Source organism: Globicephala melas, chromosome 15, assembly GCF_963455315.2.
Source record: "Globicephala melas chromosome 15, mGloMel1.2, whole genome shotgun sequence".
NCBI lineage: Eukaryota > Metazoa > Chordata > Mammalia > Artiodactyla > Delphinidae > Globicephala > Globicephala melas.
The window spans coordinates 14,189,972-14,214,322 of record NC_083328.1 but is presented as its reverse complement, the minus strand read 5'-3'; the positions used below and the strand labels follow the sequence as shown (position 1 = coordinate 14,214,322).

The window sequence follows — 24,351 nt, the reverse complement described above, 5'->3', positions numbered from 1 at the left end:
AGGAACGTAAAACAGTAATTCAAAATTTTTCAACAATCAGTAACATAATCTCAAAATTGGAGATTTTCAAAATAAGGAGAAATAGTAAGTTTTTAACACATTTCTCTCACACTGATAAAACAGGCAAATCAAAATCAGGAATAGTAGTGAAGATCTGAACAACTAAATTAACAAATTTAGCGTGTATTACAGAAATAGAGTATTGAATTGAGAAACTTTGGAATATAAATTCCTTTTAAGAGCACAGAAGTTGCTCTCAGAAAAATTACCAAATGGCCATATGCTGGGCATTATAGCAAGTTACAAGAAAGTATTGCAATCATGTAGATCATGCTATGTGAACACAATGCAATTAAACTATAAATCAGTACAAAAAGATAACTAGAATATTCCAATATGCTTATAATTTAAGCAATGCACTTTTCATTTGCTTATGGGTCAAAGAAGGAATATTGTGATGAATTGTGATGGAAATAAAAACAAAACTTGTTTGTTGGTTATTAGGAATAGCAGAGTACAGACCTTCAAAACCTACTCTCCTATAAAAACAGTGAGAATACCAGCAAAAATTGTCAGAATCAAATTCTTAATCAGAGGTATGCAACAATCTGAGGAACGTTTTTTTGCCCCCAGTAAATAGTATTTTTATTCTCATGTCAAAAAAGTATTTCTAGGGAATTTCCTGGTGGTCTAATGGTGAGGACTCCATGCTTCCAGTGCTGGGGGCCTGGGTTCAGTCCCTGGTTCGGGGAAGCTAAAATCCTGCAAGCTGCGTGGCGTGGCTAAAAAGAAAAAAGAATGTTTCTATGATATGCATTAACAATACAAAAATATTTTGAATACTGCAGTGGTCTTTTTTTCTCCCAAGACTTCTTGCAACAGTACACTAGAATATTTGATTTTTGGATTCTGAGAAGCCAGTGGCTAAAGTAGAAACTGAAGGCTTTTGTTGAGGGGTATGTGTGGGTATGGGGATGGCCCTTTTTCTTTGGATCCAGGCTCTGTACAGTAAAGAGGAAGCAAAAAACAACTAAGTTAAATTAAAAAAAGATTTGTCTTTTAAGGCTCAGGATTGAAACTTAGCTTAGAAATGGGTTAAAGTAGGCTGTGGTGGAAACCCACTGTTCCTCAGAAAATTAGCTGAATTGCAATATGAACAGTAAGATTTGTGATGTGTTAACATGTCCTTATTCCATTCCAACTTCTCCAGCTCTGCAAACTAGTAGCCTACAGTCGTGGTAAAAACCAGTAGCCTGGCAGCCAGGGGAAGGGACAAAACAGAGTTGGAACTCTTTCAAAGTCCCATTCCTGGAGAACCGTCATTATATGGTATGTGTGGCAGTTCCCTGGCAACTCTCACTTAAGGGGGTTGTGTTTGTTGCAAGTGACTCAGAGTTTGTCCAGCACTGAAAGCCTTTCTCTCCGGTGTTTCTCATAAGCAATTATCAGTAATTGTTTAACTTCACACCTGCCTGAGGCAGCAGTAACCGTTGGGGCAAACAGGAAGCTAACCAAATACTTAAAAGGAAAAGCCAGGGAATGAGATGTTTATAGGGGACTTTGAGAAGCTCCAGCATGTTCCTGGAAATCTAGAAGACCATGTACACGGGCAGGGCTGTGGGTATGCCAGGGAAGACTTGAAAAGGCCCTATTTGCCCACCTCCACTTGATACATTGATGTCTTGAGCAGGTAGACAGTGAAAGCTAAGGCACAGTTGTCAAATGCCTGCCTGGACATCGAAGGCGTGCCCTAATATACACACATAGAGCCCCTCAGCAAAGGCTAGGAAACTTATTTTTTTTATTTTTTATTTTTTTGCTGTGTGCGGGCCTCTCACTGTTGTGGCCTCTCCCGTTGCGGAGCGCAGGCTCAGCTGCCATGGCTCACGGGCCCAGCCGCTCCGCAGCATGTGGGATCTTCCCGGACTGGGGCATGAACCCGTGTCCCCTGCATCGGCAGGCGGACTCTCAACCACTGCGCCACCAGGGAAGCCCTAGGAGACTTATTGATTGAAGTCATTTAAGGATATCTCTGTCTAATCCTTAGCTGACCACTAAGCTAATCAAACAGGGATTTTAGCGGTTAAACACAACCAAGAATACAGAATTTACCAAATTAGTTCAGTAACAACAAAAACAGCAAGCAGACAGAAAAGAAAAGAAAAAAAAAACCCTGGGTTGGGAGATACCTGATTTAGAATTGCCAAATAATATTATTTAAAATGTCCAGCTTTCGTAAAAAAAAAAAAAAACATGAACTAGACACAGAAACAAGAGACTGTGGCCCATAACACAGGGAAGGAAACAGCTAATAGAAACTGTCCCTTTTTTGGATAGATTTCACATATAAGTATTGGATATTTGGGTCACTTCGGTTATTTTTTGGTCCAATAGGCGCATCAGAGTTACTATTGAAACCTCTAGATTTCTTGAAAACATAAATCTCTCTCCCTTTTTTCCTTTCTGTAGAGATGAGGAGGTTTCATTGTAGGTAGGATCTTGATATGATTATTGATTATTCTGGGTAGAATGAGGCCTAATCTCTTCAGGAAGGGAAGAAGGGAGAGGGATTTTTATGTTCAATTGCAATGTTTTTCTATATATGATCATTTATAACTCAGAGATTTAAAATTAGCCGGATGAAGGGTCATCACAAAAATCATATCAAGATTCATAGGGTATTTTCACTGGGGATTGGGCTCAGAGTTATATATCCCTTTTATTGTATAGTCCTTTTTAATTGTTCTCAACAGCAATGTGAGATTCTGAGACACAGGAATTATGATGATGGTTTTAAGGATATAACTAAAATGATCCTGTCTCTGAATAGAATGGAGACAGACAAATGACTGTGCTTGGACCCTCATCGTCACGGGGAACAGAGACCAATAGCAGGCAGACATAAGATCCCTGAGGCTCAGAAAATCTCTCCAGTGTCCTTTTACTCCTTTTGAGCCCCTTAGGAATGAGCTCTACAGTTCCTTGGGGTTTTCCTCTTCTCCATTCTTCCTCTGATCCCTGGCCAAAGAGCTATAAAATTCCTGATTATAGCATCTCAGACATTTAGTAATGTCAAAAATTCCTTATTGCTAGTGTCAATGTCCAGGACTACTTTTTTTTTTTTTTTTTTTGCAAAATGGTGGTGGTTTGTAAGACATCTATGGCCTTTGGAATTTACTGTTCATACTCTTGAAGTAGTTATGGAGGTGTAGTGAAAAGGTCAGGCCGGTTCCCATTTTGCATCAGGCAGCTTTATGACAAAGTCCTGTGAGTATCAGACGATGATAGCCAGCCGTATTCATTAAGACAATCCTTTTTATGTTTGTAAAACATGAAATCCAGTTAAAGTAGCTTGTCTGTTATTAAAGAGGCCCCCAGCAAAAGGGGTGGTGAGACAAAATGCTGCCATTACAGTATGCTGTTGTTTTGCATTTCCAGTAATTGGTGTCCTTTGCTCAGTAGTGACACATTATTGAACTTTTAAGGATTCCGTTATATCAGTATTGGAGAGGGATTAAAGCAATGAGAGTCTGCCAGTGTTTTAATCATTCTTTCCTAACTTTGGTCAGAGCTTCTCCACTTTTAACAGCTTTGGGTTTAGGCCCTTCTGGTTTTTCCATATGTCACTAAGCCAGATGATTACAAGCATTTGTTTGGCCTACATTTCCTTAAAAGTTCTGTCAGCTGAAGTCAACAGTATCCACTAAAAAGTAGCTTGAAGTGTCTACCTGTATGGCTGGATGAAAAGAAAAATAGAGCTCCTGTCCTTCAAGGTCTTCCACTCAAAGATGGGTAAGGCCAATACTGATAGATATAAAAAGCTCATCAACCGCTTTGATGGTGAATGTTATGGCATGTGAATTATGTGGCAGTTTTTAAATGCCTAGACTTTGAAACAAAAAATGTATAAATAACATTCTAGGGGTAAATACAAGTTATGGAATAGTTATAGCAAATTAAGAATGGGAGAATTTGGTCAGAGGATTATTAAGGGGGAATTTCTTTCTACTTCGAAATTCATTGAAGAGAGTGAATTATGAGACCTATTTGAAGGGAGAACAGAGAGGCTCTGGGAAAACGTACAATCTGGGCTTAAAACATAACTGGCAAGAAATCTGGTAGATGATGACATTGTGAAATGAGTCAGTGAATTTGAGCGAAGTGTAGAATGAGTGGTACTCATGGATGCGGATTAAGAAGGCAAAGAAAGATAAGAACCTACAACATACATTTTTCTTCTGGGTTGTGCTCTTTTGTAAGTGCTTGGCTGCTCTTTTTCTAACTCTGCATTGCTTACGGCTCCCTGATATGGGTCATTGTTCGCCCACACAGGGCTTGACTTTAAACCCACTCCTGCTCTCAGAGGCATAGGTGAGGCGTTGGTGTGGCTCTGTGCCCTTAAAGAAGCCTTGTTCTTGTGCCTTAGAAAACATCCATCAGCAAATTGATGATGGGAGGTGGCCCGTCAGCACAGACCCCTGTAGAAGTCTTAAGTGGCAGAGTTTATGAAGAAACTTTGGTCTGAGAACCCCTTGTAATTGTGCTGAGCTGATGGTGCCAGACCTAAAGCCTGATCTTGTTTTATTTTCCACTAAAATGTAGTGTTTGAAGAGAGACTAATTTTAAGTAATCCAATGTTTTCAGTTTATTAGGGATGGTGTCCAGTCATTTTAAAAAATAACCAACTGACATCCCATTCTGTCACATTAAAATCATGGCTTCAATCTTCTGGGAGAAGCAGAACCCTCTAGACCCCAGTGAAATGTTTAATCATCACATCTATTACAGATTGTAAATTTAACATCATGAAAAGCCCGACTTAGGCATAATTTTCTTCTTCTATTTTTGTATTTTTTTTTAAATTTTAAATTATCAAGGAACCTCAAACCAGTTACCCAGCTATACGTCAGTGTGGACGCCAGCACCAAAGAGAGCCTGAAGAAAATTGACCGCCCGCTCTTCAAGGATTTCTGGCAAAGATTCCTCGACAGTTTAAAAGCCTTGGCTGCAAAGGTAAGAATCATGACATCTTAAAAAAAAGATTTTTTTTTCCTTTAAAAAAAAAAAAGACTAAAATCTTCAACTTTTTTCTAGACTTCCACTTTTATTATTCAGTAAATATTTATCGAGTTCCTCTTAAGTTTCTAGCACCCTGCCTTATATATATTATATGTCCTTCATGTATTTCAGGAGAGAGATGCACACTCCCAAAGCTAATTAATAAAACACGGGTAAGCGCAGTACATAGCAATCCTAGAAGAGGTGTCAGCAAATAGTATATGTTTAAATATGAAGTTAATTTTCCTGAATTTCTAGAACAAAATTTCCTACCCAATAAGGAACTCAACCCCAGAATGTCCGACCCCAATGTCTTTTCCTGCAAACAGTTGCCCCTTCTTAAATCTTCCTATTCTTTTAGACCTAAGGTACCTTCTGGTTCTTCTTTTCCATTGGCCCCTATGTCAATAGTTGGTATTTTCTGTTAGTTCTACCTCTTCTTCTCTTGTAGCCTTTTCCCCTTTTCTGTTCTCTTTGCTTCTACCCTACAGTTCCTCTTGGTTTACGCAAATCTAACTGATACTGACAGTCACTACAGGAGCTTAAAAAATTACAGTTTCCTATTCCTAGGGGGATTTGAGAATCCGCATTTTAAACATCTTGGGTGATTTCTGATGTGCAGCCAAATATATGGAAGTCACTGTCCCAGAAAACCTGCCTTTCTCTCCTTTGCCCGGCACTTACTGTGGCATTCCCACCCCGTCGCCGTCCGGCTGCAGTGAACGTTTCCAGACTCATTCTTCACCATGTTCCCCAGGAATGCTACACAGCCCTGCTTGTCTTGCTATTTCTGCAGGTGTGCCCAGCACTTGTCCCGAGTCCTTGGTTACCTCCTCAGAACCTAGACTGTCCTTTCTTTCCATTTTTTTGACTTGTAGAAATTCTATGCAACCTTCAAGTCTCAGCTTCATTATTACCTTTACTGCGAAGCCGTTTTCAGTTGCAAATAGCTGTCCCTGTCTGCCTTCCCAAGTTTTATATCTGTAAATACACTTCATTTCCTCTGTTTTATCCTAGCTTCTCTCTCCCCAACTGGATTCCTTACTCATGTCTGAATTCTAACACAACATAGTTAATGGTATTTGATAAATGTTTGTTAAAAGAATGAATGAGTGGAGACTCACCCAGAGCTCTGTAGTAGTGAGATGTACTCTACCCATTTTCTTGACTTTTCAGCTGATCAGAGCCGCCTTGCACCTCCCCCCCCCCCGCCCCCTGCTTTTAAGCTTGAGAATTTAAATCTGTGCCTTTTTTGGTGATTAACACTGACATTATTTAAGACATTCAAAATAGGCATTGGTTTCTGATCTGTCTTGGATTATTTATAAAGCTAGCAAGTCAGATGCTTTTTGGTTCCTAAATTTTCTTCGTCTCTGGACTTCACCTTCAGCTGTATCCTCATTGCTTATTGCTGAGACAGGAGATACATAGCATTAAAATCAGAACGGATTTAGATGGAAGTAAACAGCAGGGGCTGGCAGTCTCAAACACATATGAGATTGTTATCTAGACCATATCCTGAGTCGGAATGTGGAAGATGAGAAATAGGCATTAGCAGAATGGCTCAATAGGCTCCTTTTTGCCAAAATTTTCCACAAAATGAATTCGTATCTTGAAGTTACAAGTAAGCCTTTGGATGTCCAGTTCAGTTGTAAGTACTCTGGATTGACTCATTGATAGTAACGCACTAACTTAAAGTTCTACAATATTTTCTAACCCATGAGCTTCTTACATATAATATCATAATTGTGTCCACGTAACAATAGTTGAAAAAGTTTCCTTGGGCTGTTTAAACTAGCTGCTCCCAGATTAGGGCAATTGCTCTCTAAGCATTTTGTAGCAATGAGTTTATGTTTCTCATTCTTGTATTGTTTACACTGTCATTTAAGAAAGATCTGCAGCAGGAAGCTGCTGTCAAAATAAAAAGTTTTCTTTAAATTAACTCAAGCTATGTTATTTCCTTTTGAATGTCTGATATTATTGGTATATTAGATACTATTAAGAAAGGTCGACTTTACTGCTGTTTAATACTGAAAAATAAGACATTTATGTTGTGACTATACTTACTAGCTAGGGTCAAATATATGATCACTGTCATCTGATAATCATTTGAGTTTTTCAATGAAAACTTTGAAATAAAAGTGATATTTGAGATGTTTCAATTAGAACATCCATACTGTTATCTTCTGTTACTTGTTTGAGCTTTAAGTATACCTGAGCAAGAAAAGACATTTGAAGAGAAAGAATTTCTTAAACTTTATAAACAAAGAAATCCGATTTTTCCCAAGCTTTTCAGCCTACGTATGATCTAGTACCACCCAAAGTAGAAGAAGGTAGCATATTTTGTTTTATTACTCTTGGCAAGTATAAAGGTTACATTTCAAGATTTTTATCCTTTGTCTAAATGTTCCTTTTCAAATATGAGGGGAGAAATAGATTGGTATTTGAGTATGTGGGGCTAAAAAGCAATTCCATCAAGATAACACAGCATAAAATGTGTTAGCTTCAATTTCTAGACATGGCAGCTACTTGTCGAACAGTCCTTTTTAAAAAAAAAAAAAAAAGAAATCCGTCTTGTGCAAGACAGCACTGCCTACCTTTGGCAGTAGACTTTTTTTTAAAATAAATTTCTTTATTCATTTACTTAATTTTTGGCTGCGTTGGGTCTTTGCTGCTGTACGCGGGTTTTGTCTAGTTGCTGCAAGCAGGGGCTACTCTTTGTTGGCGGTGCATGGGCTTCTCATTGCGGTGGCTTCTCTTGTTGTGGAGCACGGGCTCTAGGCATGTGGGCTTCAGTAGTTGTGGCACGTGGGCTCAGTAGTTGTGGCTTGCAGGCTCCAGAGCACAGGCTCAGTAGTTGTGGCGCACAGGCTTAGTTACTCCGCTGATGTGGGATCTTCCTGGACCAGGGCTCGAACCTGTGTCCCCTGCAGTGGCAGGTGGATTCTTCACCACTGCACCACCAGGGAAGCCCTGACAGTAGACTTTTATCAGAAGTGTGACCAGATGTGTTTCTCTTGGCACATTATTATGCCAAGTTGAAGATCCAGCAGGAAATGGAAGTAATTAATCCTTTTCCACGTTTGAGCAATAATACTGATATTCTTGAAACCTCATGTTGGAAAGACAAAAATAATTTCCCGCATTACATATTTTGGGGTATCCAAAATGAACTTAGTTCTGTGGATGTGAGCATGCATTGACCTGATGTTATCGGAGGAATGTTGTTTCACTGTTAAGAAGGGCTTATTATACATGAATGAGATGGCTCTATATCTAATATTTAAATAAACCAAAGTATCCATGTGACCCACAACTGGCAGGTTTTAAAAAACTAATATTTGACCTTATCTCTGATTATAAAAATTACACATTGAATATAGAAATTTGGGGGGAAGTAAAGAGAAATATAAAGGAACAAATGAAGAAGCTACCTATAATTCCAGGACCTTGAGGCAGCTACTACTGACATTTGGAAGTAGTACTTCTAGTTAATCCTTTGAGGGGGAGAGAGTGATTTGTTTTGCATATATGATTCAATTTTATATGTTGCTATTTGTTAACATCAGGTCATGAGCAGTTTTGCATGCTATTAAAGTTTCTCTATGACCTTCAGGTTAAAGACAGCATAGTTTTTCATCAGTAACAGTGTGAGATAATACATATATTGGTCTCTGTCCCCAGTTCCTGGCACAGAGTTCCTAAAGCCCTTGTAACTTTCTAAGGTTTGGGGAGCTTCCAGGTTGGTGAACACATCCACATATCAGGAGGTTGGTGTGTCCCCAGCTCCATGGGGACAGAAGTGCCTGTGCTCAGGACCCTCCCAAGACCTCGCGTTATGTGTCTCTTCATCTGGTCGTTCATCTGTACCCTTTAATAAACTGGTTAACCTAAGTCAGTGTTTCCCTGAGTTCTGTGAGCTGCTGTAGCAAATTAATCAAACCAGAGGAGGGGGTTATGGGAACCTCTGATTTAGAGCCCATCAGCCAGAAGCACAGGTGATAACCTAGACTTGGGACTGGCCTCTCCAGTAGGGTGTAGTCTCAGAATTGAGTTAATTTGTAGGACACCAGCTGGTGTTGCAGAGAATTGCTTGGTGAGGGAAAATCCCCCGCACATTTGGTGACCAGAGGTGTCAGAAGTGAAGTGTTGTGTGTGAGTGGTAAAGCAGACACATGGGAGAGAAGACTGGGTTTTTCCCTTCTCACTCAGTTTCCTGCTTGTTGGCCAGTATCAGGGTCTCGCAAGACTGTGTTCCAGCCTACTTCTCCATATCATGGGGGCCTGAGTGTAAATCAGGTTCCTGTCCTGAGCACACCTGAGAGGGGGCCTTGTGCCTCTGCTGCTCTCCAGTTGCAGCATGCACAGTTTGTTACTTTCTGACATTTCTAAAGTCAGATAGCCAGAGATGGCATGTCATATTTAATTGCTAGCATTGTTACTTTCATAAAGGAGAGACATAAAATGATGGTACATAAAATAATTGTGTGTCTTACAATCTAGAATATCTTAGAGTCAATGAAATAGCCTGTCTTCTTCCCTCCTTTTTAGGACAAGCTAATCACCCCTCCATCATTCTGACTGGTTCCCCTGCTTATTGATCTATTTGGTTTATTTCCACCTCCCCTTATCGATGCCAAAGGCTTCTCTTGAGCCTTAGTCCATCTGGCTGTGGTCTGGATATTTGTTTCTTATTATTATCTTTTCTTAGGCTTTATCTTGCCCTTTACCTTTATCTAACCTGTGTGTACCCTCTCTGTAGGCATGGATCTTCCAGGTTGTTGATTCCACCCATCTTGGGTTTAATGCCATTTCACCCTCCTCTGGTTGGCTAAAAGGATATTCTGGTTTTAGCCACTTTTGAAATCAGACCAAGACTGCTGACCTTGATCTCTCCCATGGTGTTTTCCAAAGCCAGTGCCTACGAAGTGTTTGGCTACCCCCAGCCCCAGGAAATTCCCTAGTAAATAGGTTTTCTCCAGACCTGACTTCTGCCTAAGCTTTTTAAGGAAAGATGAACGTGTTGCATCTTAGGTTCATGTTGAGACATTAAGTGATGTCTAGTAGATCATTGCTTACATGACTTAGGGACTCAGAGGAATGTTGGAGTGTGAATATATAGATTTAGAAGTCATCTCTGTAGCAGTAGATTGCAGGTGAAGGCAAGAAAGTGGATGGAATTATCCAAGAAGTGTCTAAAGAGGGCCAAAGAAGGAAGCTTAGGGAAGACAACTTTTCAAGCTTTCAAGATGAAGAGTGTATATAGAGAGTGACTCTGGGAAGAATTTGATAATGATGTTGGTACAATCCCATGCAAGTATTGTGTATTACATACAATTCAAAGAAACAATGAGTTTTCATGAAGATATTGAGGGAAGGTTAAGGGGTGATGAAAAAGAAACTTGGTTTACCAGTTAGCCTCTAATGACTGTGTCAAAAAGAAGTAGAATATAGTGTTTTGCATAGAAACCGTTGTGTAGTGGGTCGAATGGAAGGATGGAAGTGGGGAGAGTGAACAAAAGATATCAATGTAATGAATATTAACCTTTTGAACCCAGAGCAATAATATTGTTTAAAGAAGAAATTAAAGACATTTCCTTTTATGAGGTTAAACATTAGATAACCATATCTGCTAAAAACAAATTAGAAAATAAATATTCCCATAATGAAGAAAATAAGATGACTTATACGCTACCAGAATTCAAAGGTAAAAATACTATTACTATAGTGCTGTTTTTCTTCCAGAGTTTAATTTATGTGTATGTAAGTGTGTGTGTATTTTACTTATAAAATGAGATCATTACATATTTTTACAACTGTACTTTTTATTTAAAATATCATGAACAGCTCTATCAACTTCTGTCACCATATATTATTTTGCCCATTCTTGAACTTTTACATTTATTTATTTTATTTAGTTTTTATTTTTTTGTGGTACGCGGGCCTCTCACTGTTGTGGCCTCTCCCGTTGTGGAGCACAGGCTCCAGGCGCGCAGGCTCAGCGGCATGGCTCACGGGCCTAGCCGCTCCACGGCATGTGGGATCTTCCCGGACCGGGGCACGAACCCGTGTCCCCTGCATCGGCAGGCGGAATCTCAACCACTGCGCCACCAGGGAAGCCCCTTACATTTATTTTTGATTTGATTGTTTTTGAACTTTATACAAATAGAACCATTTATTATGTATTCCTTTGTGTCTGATTTTTTTTTTTTGCTCAGTACCCTGTTTGAGATTTCTCCATGACGTTATATGCAACAATTCATTCATTTTTACTGCTATATAGTATATGACTATACAACAAACTATTCAGTGTTTCTACCATTGGTGGACATTTGAATTGTTTTATGTTTTTCACTATTCTGAATAATTTTTATGGACATTCTTGTAGATATATAAATATACCTGCATTTCTCTTGGGTAAATATGTAGAGCGGAATTGTTAGATTACAGGGTAAGTGTACATCCCACTTTAGTAGACACTACCAGTTTTCCAAAGTAATTGTACCGATTTATATTTCTCCCAGCGGTGTGTGAGAAGGCCAGTTGTTCTACATTCTCTGACCTCCCTCCCACTTTAAAATTTAGCCATCTTCATTGTTGTTTAGTGATATTTCACTGTAGTTTTAGGTTGCATTTCCCCAGTGAATACCTTTCAATTTGAATACTTTTACAGATGCTGATTGGCCATTTGGCTATCCTTTTTATGTGAATTATGTGTTCAATTCTTTTGTTCCTTATTTATTTGGATTACTGTTGATTTTTTATTGACTTGTAGATGTTCTAAAATATATTCTGGATACAAGAGCTTTGTCAGGTACATGTTTTCAAGATACCTTCTAGTCTGTCTTTGCCTTTTTACTCTTAATGATATATTTTGATAAACAGAAGTTCTTAATTTTAACAAAGCCCAACTTATTAATTTGTTGAAGTTTTATGGTTAGTGCTTTTCATGTCCTGTTTATGAAATCTTTGTCTACCCCAAGGTCATGAAGATATTTTCTTATTTTTTTTTTGTGAAAGCTTTATTTTTCTTTCACATTTGGGACTATGAATCATCTCAAATTAATTTTTTTAGGGTAATTTGAGGAGGGTTTATTTAGTAAGGCCTTAATTATAAAAGTGTGTGGAAGGAATAGAGGAACCATTGGAATTGTGCCAAGGATCCTGGGGCCAGCAGCACCAGAGTATTACCATCCGCACAGGTGTCCAACAACAGGGGGATTGATTGCTAATATGAGTGGCTGACACTTACCAAATATTGGGTGGAGAGAGCTTTAAGCTTCCCCTTGTCCGTTTTTGCATTCTGATAGAAGTTTAGGGCATATTTCTGGACAAAGCTCTTAGGGGATACAGTTTTGGTAAGAGGGAGCAAAGAGTTAATTCAAAACTCTTGTTCATGCTTTTGCCCATAGGTAGATGAGGATTAGGTAGGCTGGGAGCTGGTCCTTCTTGAGGGGATTCTCTGACCTGGGGAGGCCTAGCTAGACCAAAGTACAGCCCAAAGGAAGGAGTAAGTGGGTTGGGGCAATTCTGCTGAGGGTCTGAAGGACAAAGTCTTGTCTTGGGGATACCTTTTTCTTTTTTTTAAGGAAAAAAAATTTTTTTCAATTTTATTGAGAAATAATTGACATACATCACTGTATCAGTTTAAGGCCTGTAGCCTGATAGTTTGAGTTACATATATTGTGAAATGTTTGCCACATCCATCTTTTTATGTTTTTATGATGTTAATTATCATTCTTTTGCTTCCACTCAGAGAACTGGCCTTTTAGCATTTCTTGTAAGGCGGGTCTGGTGGTGATAAACTCCCCCAGGTTTTGTTTGTTTGGGAAAATCTTTCTCTCTCTTTCTGTGTCTGAAGGACGGCCTTACGGGGTATAGAATTCTTGGTTGACAGTTATTTTCTTTCAGTATTTTGAATATGACAGCTCATTCTCTCCTGGCCTGAAAAGTTTCTGTTGCAAAATTCACTGATTGTTTCATGGGAGTTCCCTTGTGAGTTCTCTTTTTTCTCTCACCACTCTTAAAATTCTTTCTTTGACTTTTGGCAGTTTAATTATAATGTGTCTGGGTGTGATCCTGTTCAATTCAACCTGTTTGGGTCCTTTGGGCCTCATGGATCTGGATGTCCATTTCTCTCCCGAGGTTAGGAAGTTTTCAGCCATTATTGCTTTAAATATACTTTCTGTTCCTCTATCTTTCTCTTGTCTTTATGGAATTCCCATAATGCGAATATTGTTTATTTTCATGGTATCCCATAATTCCTGTAGGCTTCCTTCAATTTTTCATTTTTTTCCCCGTTTTGTTCCTTTGACAGTTTCCAATGTTCTGTCCTCCAAGTTGCTTATTATTTTGTTTTGTTTTCTTTTTTAAATGTGCGGTGAGTCTAATTTTGAAACTCTTTATTGAATTCTTTCGTTCAGTTACTCTATTTTTCAGTTCTAGGATTTCTGTTTGGGTTTCTTTGATGGTTACTGTTTCCTTGTTGAACTTCTCATTTTGTCCATGCATTGTTTTCTTCATTTTGTTTAGTTGTCTTTCTGTGTTTTCTTGTAGTTCTTGTAGTTAAGAGGATTATTCTGAATTCTTTGTGTGATAGTTCATCAGTCTCCATTTCTTTAGAGTCAGTTGTTGGAGCTATTAGTTTCTTTTGGTGGTTTCATATTTACCTGACTTTTGACGATCCTTGGTTCCTTACATATTTTTCTATGCATTTGAGTAATTGGGCTCTTCTTCCAGACTTCACAGGTTTGCTTTGGCAGAGACAGTTCTTCACCAGGCAGCTCAGTTTGGGTTTCTGGGTGTATCTTCTAGTAATGTCCTTGGGCAGCTGGGGCCTGCTATTCTGGTCTGTTTTGGGTGAGGCACTTGTTTGAGCTCTGAGAATGGGGATGGGGCAGAGTGCCACTGCCTGAGAAGTTTGTATAGGGCTGCTGGCTTGGTTCCCCACACAAGTGAGGCTGGAGGAGGGGCTCCATGCTTGCCTGGATCCTCTGATCAGGCTTACTCAGTGGTCCTGACTGTGTACTATATTCTGTAGTAGATGGGGGCTGTGAATTAGCTTCCCTGCCCTGGCAGGCCAGCCAGATGGGATCCAGGTCCCGTATAGCTGGTTGTTTGGGGGCCTGAATCAGGCCAGAGTGTGCACTGAATTTCCTGGTCAGGAAAGGCCATCGGTTTTGTTCTGCAGGTCAGGGAGGCATGGGCTGTGCTCTCTGTTCAGTGCCGCTGTACATAGGGCCATTGAATGGGCTGTGCAGCTTCCCCTGTGCTCTGGTCAGACTCCCTGGTTGGACAGACTGAAGGCTGTATTCAGCAATAAGTGGGCCTGTGAATTAGATTCCCAGCCTGGGTGCAGCGGGAGAAGAAGCTCTAAAACTGGTAAAGCTTTTTGTTTTCACACCCCAGGTTTCCTGACTGAGCAGGGCCATTGGCTTTGGTCTGCAGGCTCTCGGCTCTGCCTGCCCACCTCTCTGCTGGAGTCCTTCTGGACTGCACAGCTTCCAGGTGTTGTCACCAGCCCTTCTGGTCAGATGAGGCTGGAGGACACTGTCCACAGTGGATGGGATTGTGATTCAGCTCCTCGCTTGGGCACAGGCAAACTGGGCTCTAGGGCGGCAAAACTCCTTGTTTGAGGATCCGAATCAGGCAGATCTGCCCTCCCCCAAGTGTCTTGGTCAGAGCGCACCCTGGGTGCTCTGCAGGTGAGCAGAGCCGCTGGTTGGGGTCACTGCCTGGACACTGCAGGTATGAAGTCAGTCTCCCAAGATCCACATGCTGGTTGTTGCAGGCCCCTCCCCGCTTCTCTGTGACAGTCAGATTCTGAGTGTTTGCGCCCGAAGATTCTCTGCAGTCCCCTTGGTGCAGTGTCAGAATAAGGGCTCCCACAAAGCGACCCATTTTGCTGGGGGCAGGGAGGATGCTGCCTGTCCCCGCTGGGTTCTCTTCCTATTGGAGGAACTGGAGACTTAGGAGACCCCTCTGTGTGCTGCTGCACTACCCTGGGGTAGGGGCAGTGTGGTCAACGTGCAGCCCCTTCTCTTACCTTCTATCGCAGTCTGTCTTGGTCTCTGTGGTGCAGGGGGTGCTTCAGCCTCACCCCCGTGTTCTAGAATTCTCTCAGTGGTGTCTTGTTTTTGAGTAGTTGTTAGTAGTTCTTCTTTTTTTTTTTTATTTTATTTTTTTTTGATTTTATATAAAAACATTTGTTTTTGTTATTGTATCTATGGTGATGTGGCTTTTATCTGAAACAGGGTCTGCTGATAGATGCATTATTGTGGCAAGTAGTTCTAGGACTGGAATAAATGATAACAGAGGATATCTCATCCTATGTTTGGTACACTATTCTTTTGTCGTAAAAGAATAAGAAGGTTTTGGTACTAAATGGGAGCTCATTCAAATCTTAACTCCTTGTTTCTACTATGGTTTTCTCAATGTATAAGGAAGGAACTCCCACCACTCCCCTTACCCCCCCCCAAAAAAGCTTTATTCTACCATAGATAAGAAAGATAAGAATTATGTAATCAGCAGAAGAGAATCATTTTCAATATGCAGACTAAACCCTACAAAGATTATTATGTACACATCAAATATTTTAGCTCATCATTGATCAGAAAGGTTAACATACCATGGTATCTGAATTGGAGTCTGTTCGTCTTCAATAGGCTCTTCGTCTGATGAGTCAAACTCACTTGTTTGCACTGAACTAGGCTTCAAAAGAAATCAGTTATGTTAAATAACTTTAAAGAATATTTACGTATAGTTTTAGTATAGCTGATCCTTGCTTAAAGACAAACTGATGCATATTTGCAATTCACTCAAACCTGGAATATCAGAGAGATCAGCGATATCAATAATAAGCTATTGCTGTTTACTGTCCTATTAATAATTACAGCCCCATGTAGTGGAAAGAGTGTTGGATTGGGAGCCAAGAAACCTGTCTTCTGGTCCTGGCTCTGCCACTTACTGTATAAACTTGGACAGGCGATGTCAGTTTCTACTGGATCTCAGTTTTCCAAAACTATAAAGTGAGATTTATTCATTCATTCATTCACAAACATTTCTTGGACACCTTCATTTGCCAAGCTCTGGAGATGCAAAGATCCATAAAATAAACAGCCTGCCTTCAGTATAATTGGAGAGACAATGTGTAAATAGATTCAAAAAAGTTAGAAGTGCCAAAATGGCACTATGCCCTTCAGAGCAGACAAGGGAGTGACTGACTGCTTAGGCAGCTGGAGAAAGCTTCACAGAGGAGAGATCCATTAGTTGGGTTTTGATGGATGAGCAGGAGGTTTTTAAGCAGATAGAGAAGTTAAGGCAATTAAGGCAAAAAGAGAAAGGGCTTTGTACAGTATATTCCCTTGGTGTCCGCGGGGGGTGGGGGGGATTGGTTGGTTCCAGGACCTCTCCCCCAACCACGGGTTCCAAAATTCCCAGATGCTCAACTCCCTTACATAAAACGGACCAACATGGGACAGTTGGTCCTCTGCATCCACGGACACCGAGAGCTGACTGTATCCAGGAACTGTGACATCAGAGCAGAGAAGAGGAAGCTAAAGAAGTAGTTTTCTCTACCCCATTTCTCAATAAATAACCCCCAAACAGCCTAGCAATTTGGTTGGTGGGTGGGTGGGAGTACAGGTGGAATAACATGTCCCTAACTTTGTGAATCACTGGACTAGAGAGACTGAGATGAACTTTGTGTGCTGATCTAAGGAGTTGAAAATCACGTGGGAAGCATTTCTACATGGAAGATGTGTTATAGGACCAATAAAAAACACACCTTTCTTCTACTTCCTAGTTGGAACCAACTGAGGGATGAGACACTGGAGAGGCAAATGGAGATCAATATATCAGTTTTATTACTGACTGTCAGGTGGAGGATGGAGGATGTGGCTTTAAAGCTGAGGTCAAGTGGGCTTGTCAATTCTTCACTCCAGAATTGGACTTATCCACCCAGGCACAGGCAGTGATGGACAACCCGTAGCTCCCCTGTGGCAGAGAGCACCCCAGATAGTACTCTCTGCAAAGAGAAGGGAAGGAACACAGCTACTTGTGTTCAGTTCCTCCCAAACTCAGGGATCAGATCACTCACTCTTCCCCTTCTGGGGACAGGTGTAGAAAAGAGGCCAGGAGTGAAGGAGAGCTGATGTCCCTCCACATGGAAATACGGGGATTAGCAAGTGTAACTGCCTAATGTCTTTTCTAGCTCTGAAGCTATATTCTATTCTATAATGGTCTTATTTGTAACTACCAGATCACTTTACAGAGCCAATTTAGGCCATGGATTTGAGTTGCTTTGGATCTATCCGTATTATTATTATCAACTCAACTCAAATGGAGCCCCTTCAACAGGTTGTTAGCTCTGTCGGTAGGTGATGTGAGTCAGGTGGGGCTTCAGATCCTTAAGCCTGTTTTTTCTTTCTTTAAGGCAGTTTTGATGATTCAAGAGTTTGTTTGCATGGCCCATTCACTCAGGCTCTCCCAGCCAGCTTTACAAATCCTAACAGAGTTGGATGTTTCCGCTTCCCCAAGCCCAGAGATTCTTAACTCCAGGGAAAGGGACGCAGTGCCAGGTGGCCCCGTGGAATGGTGGCCGTGGTGACACACCCACAAGCTGGAGGGGTGTTAATCATCTTCCAGGAAGTTTTCCCCGTCCGCGGAGAGGACTGCTCCCCAGGGGGCCCAGGGCATCCCAGGATATGCTTTGGGGCTGGGGTATCAGGCTGAATGATGCACGGAGACACTTAAGCTCTCTATGCCTCAGTTCCTTCGTAAAAGGGGGCTCAGCCCTCTCTGGCAGGGCTGTCGTGAGGCTTAGGAGACCCTGCATGCGACAGCTCACAGCCCACAACAGGCGCACAGCGAATGTCTGTCTTCCCCTCGCCCGCCTCCGACACTATTCCTTCGCTGCCATCCTTCTTGCAGGTTCCGGGAAGCGCCACCTCCCCTTCCCTGGACGGTTACTGCGCGAGTCGTGTTGCGACCAGGCTGGGGCTGTCCCCGGGCTCAATAAGTCGCATCGGGGCCGCTCCCATCCCTGCGGCTTGGTTCCTCCAATCCCCGTCCCCACTCACCGGCTTCATAGCTGGCCGCCAGACAACCAGACCGGCCTCCTCCTACCTCGGGCAGCACCAGTGTCTCCGTTAGTAGTTCTTCTGAGAGGGAGTGAAGTCAGGAACAACCTCTGTTGCCCTCTTGGTGGTGTCACCCTCAGATACATTTTTATATATGGTATAACGTAGCAAGTCAAGGTTAATTTAAACTTTTGAAATCAGGTACTCTAAGTCTTCCAGCTTTTTCCTTCAAGATCTAGTCGTCTTTCTCTTTGTGAATTCTGCCTTTGGTGATGTGTTTGAGAAGTCCTCACCCACCTCTCCTGGGTTATAAAAATATTTATGCATATTTTCCTGTTCTTTCATGGCCTAATTTTAAAAAACTTGACTCTTTAATCCAACTGGGATACAATTTTGTATTCACTTTTATTTAGTTATCCAGGATCATTTATTGAATAATTCATCCTTTATGCATTGATGTGATAAGCTTATTGTATACTGAAACTTATATCAGTGCCAGTTCATTCCAAGGAGATGCTATATGTGTTGATTTTGACCTTTTTTTCCATTAACAGTGTGTCACAGACATTTTTCCACAGTAGTACATGTAACACTTCAGCACTGGTCTTATTGTCTGGGTACTATCTTATTCTGTGGGTCTAACAATTTAATTTGCAGGTCTTGTCTTTGGTGGCTTTCCCTTTCTCTCTCCTCCTCCTCCTCCCCCGTAGTCTGTTTCCAGCACTTATGTGCCAGCGGTGCCTTGTGCTATCTTGTAACACGCCATCATAGTGCTTACCACGGTGGGTTGTGATTGCTTAGTTAATTGTCTTTCTTCTTGCAAACTGAAAGGTCCCAGAGAGAAGGCACAGTGTATGTCATGTCATTTTTGCTCTCCCAGCTCTTATCACAGTGTGACACACAATAGCCACATGATAAATGTTTGGTGAATGAGCAAATTAGATTTATCTCCTTTCCTTTTGATGTATATTTCATCGTTAACCAACAGTCTGTCTTGTGTAGCAGTTAAGAGCTTGGGATTCTTAAATAAGACTGCTCATGTTGGAGTCCTGTCTCTACCACTTCCTGACTAATATTGGTCAAGAGACTCAGTTTTCTCATCTGTAAGATGGGGTTAATAGCAGTGCTGACCTCATAAGGTCTAGATAGAAACATCTAAAAACATCATGGGCTGCTTGTGTTTATGTTTTAAAGTATAATGCCCTCTATCCCCAATTTTGTAGGTATGATTAAATATTTTGGAGATGTAAAAAATAGAGTAAATAAGATGGTAAATACCAATATAACTACCATCTAGCTTAAGGAATAAAACATTATAAATTCAGTTGCAGTCCCTATGAACCTCTTTTCTTTCATATTTCCTTTCCTTCCCTCTATTTCAGAGATAATCTGTGTCCTGTATTTGGTGTTTATCATTCTATGCTATTTTTATACTTCACTCTATATTTACAACTTTGTAAACAACAGAGCTGTTTTTCATATTTTAAAACCGTATATAATAGTATCATCATAGCATTCTGCAAGTTCTTCTTGTTTTGAGCATTAGAAAAAATCATATTTACCATTTTAACTATTTTTACATGTATAGTTCAGTGGTATTAAGAACGTTCACATTGTTGTTGAACCATCACCACAGTCCGTTTCCAGAGTTTTTTATCTTCCCAAACTGAAACTACACATCCATTAAGCAATAACTCCCCATTCCCTGCCCCCCCACCGCCTTTTTTATTGTTTATTTGTTTAATATTATATTTGTGGATTTACTCATGCTGATACATTTAGCTTTTGAGACACTGTAACTGCTCTATAAGCATTCCATCTTATAAATATTCTACAATGTATTATTCATTCTCCTGTGGATGGGCATTTGAGTTTTTCTGAAGTTTTCAACTCTGCAGTGAACATTACTGAAAGTTTTCTTTGTATACACATGCAGTAGTTTCTTTAGGGTCCATACCTAGGAGTGAAAATTGCTGGATTGTAGGATATACACATCTTCCATTTAACTAGATTTTTTCAAAGTACTCAGGAGAGTGGCTTTGGAGACTAGTGTATTCGAGTTTCCATTTTCTGTCCTCACAAATACGTGGTATTGTCAGCTTTTAAGACATATACATCTTCCATTTAACTAGATATTTTTCAAAGTACTCAGCTTTTTTACATTTTTAAGTTTGAATGTATTGTCATGCTTTTTTAAGTTTTGCCAGTCTGATGAATATGACTTGGTATCCATCAGGAGTTGTGGTTTTTATTTTACGTTCCTCTATTTAGTGGGGTGAATATCTGTGGGATGTCCTCCACCACCTGCAGGCTTGGCTGTAACCCTGGTCACCTTGCACCTGGCAGAGCGCTCTCCTGTGGGCCATTGCTGCAGCACGTGTTCAAGGTGGTAAAGTGTGGAAGATGTTATTAGTTGGATAGTCCGATGCTCTTGCTATAGTAAACTCCTTCACTGGCAAGAGTCCATCCTGATTCTCAGCATCGAGAGTACTACCTAGACAATACACACGTGGCCTACTGCGTGCTGGGGCCACAATGCCTGTGTTTGAATTCTGGGTCCACCCCTCAGAGCTTTGTGATCTTAGGCGCAGCATCCCTGTGCTTCAGTTCCTTTATCTGTAAGATGGGGGTAAAGGAGCACTTGCCTCATAGGCTTGTTTTGAGGATTAAATGAATTATTGTGGAAAGTGCTTACTGGAATGGCCTATAAAACAGAGTAAGACTTAGTAAATGAAAACTTACTTATAAGCCTCCAAGATGGTTTACTGAGAATTTATAATCTGTCATGTTGAGGACTTTATGTCCTCAGTTTTTAAAATATATATTCTTTTAAATAAAAATTATTCAGCTGACTTAAATTTATATCTGTTTTGAGTATGTACATTTTAAAGTATTCTGAGTTTACTTGGTCTCTGCTTTGAATGTTTATTCTCAAGACCAGAAATTGTTTGTTTATTTTAACTCTGTAACTCTCTCTAAGCAGGAGAACTTCCCTGCAGAAGGGAGGTTCTGAAAATGATTTTGATACAAATATCTGTAGTACATCATCTTCCCTGTTGCCTTACTTCATATGTATTTATCTGTGGATCATTTTTTATCTTGAATTTTAAAATGGAATAAATATTGGTAATACTTGAAGCAAGTATATATAGACACATGCATACACATATGTGTATACATGTGTGTGCATATATATTTTGGTGGCATCTCCATATTTATTTACATATATGTATAAAGTATGTATATATAAAATATATATTTTTTGCAGTAGCTTCAAATAAAAAAATGTAAGTTCCCAAACACTGGAAACTGTAATGATCACCATATGAAAAAAATTCTGTTTCCCTCTTAGACTTATCTTCATGAATCATCATTTTGCTTCATGATCTGTTAATGTTAGAGTGATAAGATCCCTTGATTTTGCCTGTAGACCTCATAAAAATACTAGTCAAGCGTCTTGTTTCTTTCCTTAAATATTTCTCAGTTGTATAATGGTGTATTTTGGGACAAGGATAGTTCTGAAAAAAAGATTTTTAAATGAAGTCTTAAAATAAAGGTAATAAAGTGAATAAAGTTAGGAAAGTTTAAAAAGTACTGAATTTAATGAAAATGCTACTACCAATCATTAAGAAAAAGACCAATAAAACAATAGAAAAATAAGCCAAAGATAAAAACCCTTAATGGAACATGAAATGCAAATGGCTTTTAAATACAAATAAAAATAACAGTAAGGAAAAAACTACTCTCATATATTTCTGGTGAGAGTACAAATTGGTACAATCTCACCTTTGAAGGACACTTTTTTTAAAAAAAAAATTTTCACTTAAAAAGAAATTAATTATTTATTTGGCTGTGTTGGGCCTTCGTTGCTGCGCACAGGCTTTCTCTAGTTGTGGCGAGTGGGGGCTACTCTTTGTTGCGGTGCGCGGGCTTCTCATTGCGGTGGCTTCTCTTGTTGCGGAGCATGGGCTCTAGGTGCATGGGCTTCAGTAGTTGTGACATGCGGGCTCAGTAGTTGTGGCTTGTGGGCTCTAGAGCGCAGACTTAGTAGTTGTGGCGCATGGCCTTTGTTGCTCCGCGGCATATGGGATATTCCTGGAGCAGGGCTCGAACCCGTGTCCCCTGCATTGGCAGGCAGATTCTTAACCACTGCGCCACCAGGGAAGTCCCTTAAGGACACTTGTATGCTGTCTATTAAAATAAAAAGGGCATTTGCCTTTTGAATGAGCAGTTCACATCAAGTAATTTACCCTGAGACATACTTCCATCCACATGAAGTAAAATGTATAGAAGATTATTCATTGTGACATTACTTATACTAACAAAAGATTGGAAGCAAACTAAATATCCATCAGTAGAGAACCAATTAAATAAATTACGATATGCACCTATACATTTGAATTCTTTTTGACTTGAGCGTCTGGAGGTAGAGGGAGCTCTTTGGCTGTTTTCCTCTTTGCACCTTTTCAGAGTGTTACTTATTTTCAAAAAGGATAACCATCAAGGAGCTGCCCCAAGAAGATAATTTTTTCTAGGGAAGAGAATTTTAAAAACTTTTATGTTCTTCTTCTTTCTAGTAGTAACAGACGTTATTGAAACTTGAGTAAAGCAGAGATGGTGGGATAGAAGCTAAAAAGCCCCTAGCAGAGAGCAGAAATTTGATGGATGTCAGATCATAGTGGGTTATAGAGAGTGGGTATTTTAATTGTCTCATGTACAAACATTTTCATTTTGAGCTCTTATTTCATTAACATTACACATATTTGTTTTTCCTAACTGTTCTAACCAACACGTAATATAATTTCCCAAGAGTTAACACTAGTAATTAGTCATCTTAAACATGTTATTTGATCACCATTTGATACAATGTTTACTAAAAAACATTGAGTTCTTGGGACTTCCCTGGTGGTACAGTGGTTAGGACTCGGCGCTTCCACTGCACGAGGCACGGGTTCGATCCCTGGTTGGGGAACTAAGATCCCACGTGCCAACGTGGCCCTCCCCCCCCAAAAAATTTTATACTCCATCTCCTGTTGTTTTTGTTTGTTTTCCACCCATTAGAAGCTTTCAGGCAGTGATTTTTTTCTGTAGTTAGTGTTTAGTCAAAGTATTTGATTGGAACCTCATGGGGGTCTTTATAGTCCTTGGAAAGTGAGCATAGTGGAGGTATGTGACTCCATCATGGCACCATACCAGCTTCGTGACCTCGGCAAAACTACTGATCTCTGTAACCTTTGTTTTCTCACCAGTTAAGCGGGATTAGAGAGTATTGATAGTTCATGACTCACCAGATTGTGTTGAGGGGTTAAATGACATAATACAAGTAAAACTCTTAGTACATTGCTTGGGACATGGGTTCATTAGTGTTAGTGCTATAAATTGTTAAAAAAATTAGTTCTGATCTAAGTAGTGATCATTTGCCTCTTAAAATAATTTTTGGTTACAAATGATCCTCAACACTTTGGAGACTGTTTTTACTGCATTCATTTCAGCCACCTCTTACTTCGAGCTTACTATATTTCAAGTCCTGTGCTAGGCCCTGGATATAATTATATCTAGGATGTGGTCTGAGCCGTAGAAGAGTTGCAGTGTCCTGGGGACAAATACAGGCATACCTCACTTCACTGCACTTCGCTTTATTGTGCTTCGCAGATATTGTGTTTTTCACAGATTGAAGGTTTGTGGCAACCGTGTGTCGAGCAAGTCTTAATTGGCACTATTTTTCCAACAGCATTTGCTCACTTTGTGTTTCTTTGTCACGTTTTGGTAATTCTGGCACTATTTCATACTTTTTCATTACAATTATATTTGTTATGGTGTCTGTGATCAGTAATCTTTGTTACTACTACAACTAGCTGAAAGCTCAGATGACAGTTAGCATTTTTTAACAATAAAGTATTTCTTAAGTTAAGGTATGCACATTTTTTGAGACATAATGCTACCACATTTAATAGACTAAAGTAGAGTGTAAGCATAACTTTTATATGCACTGAGAAACCAAAATTGCAGTGGTCTGGAACTAATAAGCCTGCGGTATCTCTGAGGTCTGCCTATAGGCAGATAAACAGACAGTTTCAGCACATGGAGACAAGTGCTGGGGAAGGAGCACGCACACGGTCAGGAGAGACACTGGGATCAGAGTTGGGAAGGATCTGTATTACTCAAAAAATAAGAAGTAGTCCTAAAGAGCCAGCTCTCCACAGGTTAATAATGC

General features: G+C 40.1%; 1 protein-coding gene across 2 annotated transcripts in view; it reads left to right on the top strand.

The window, feature by feature from the left end:
• LOC115861274 (S-adenosyl-L-methionine-dependent tRNA 4-demethylwyosine synthase TYW1) overlaps nucleotides 1-24,351 on the top strand; it is a 214,719-nt gene that overhangs the window by 80,264 nt on the left and 110,104 nt on the right. For both annotated transcript variants that reach the window (XR_009559100.1, XM_030871931.2), the window contains exon 13: nucleotides 4,878-5,013. Coding sequence is in view for 1 of the 2 variants with exons in the window: in XM_030871931.2 (XP_030727791.1) it covers nucleotides 4,878-5,013 (136 nt within the window). In the remaining variant the exon portion in view is untranslated. The remainder of the gene's footprint in view (nucleotides 1-4,877; nucleotides 5,014-24,351) is intronic.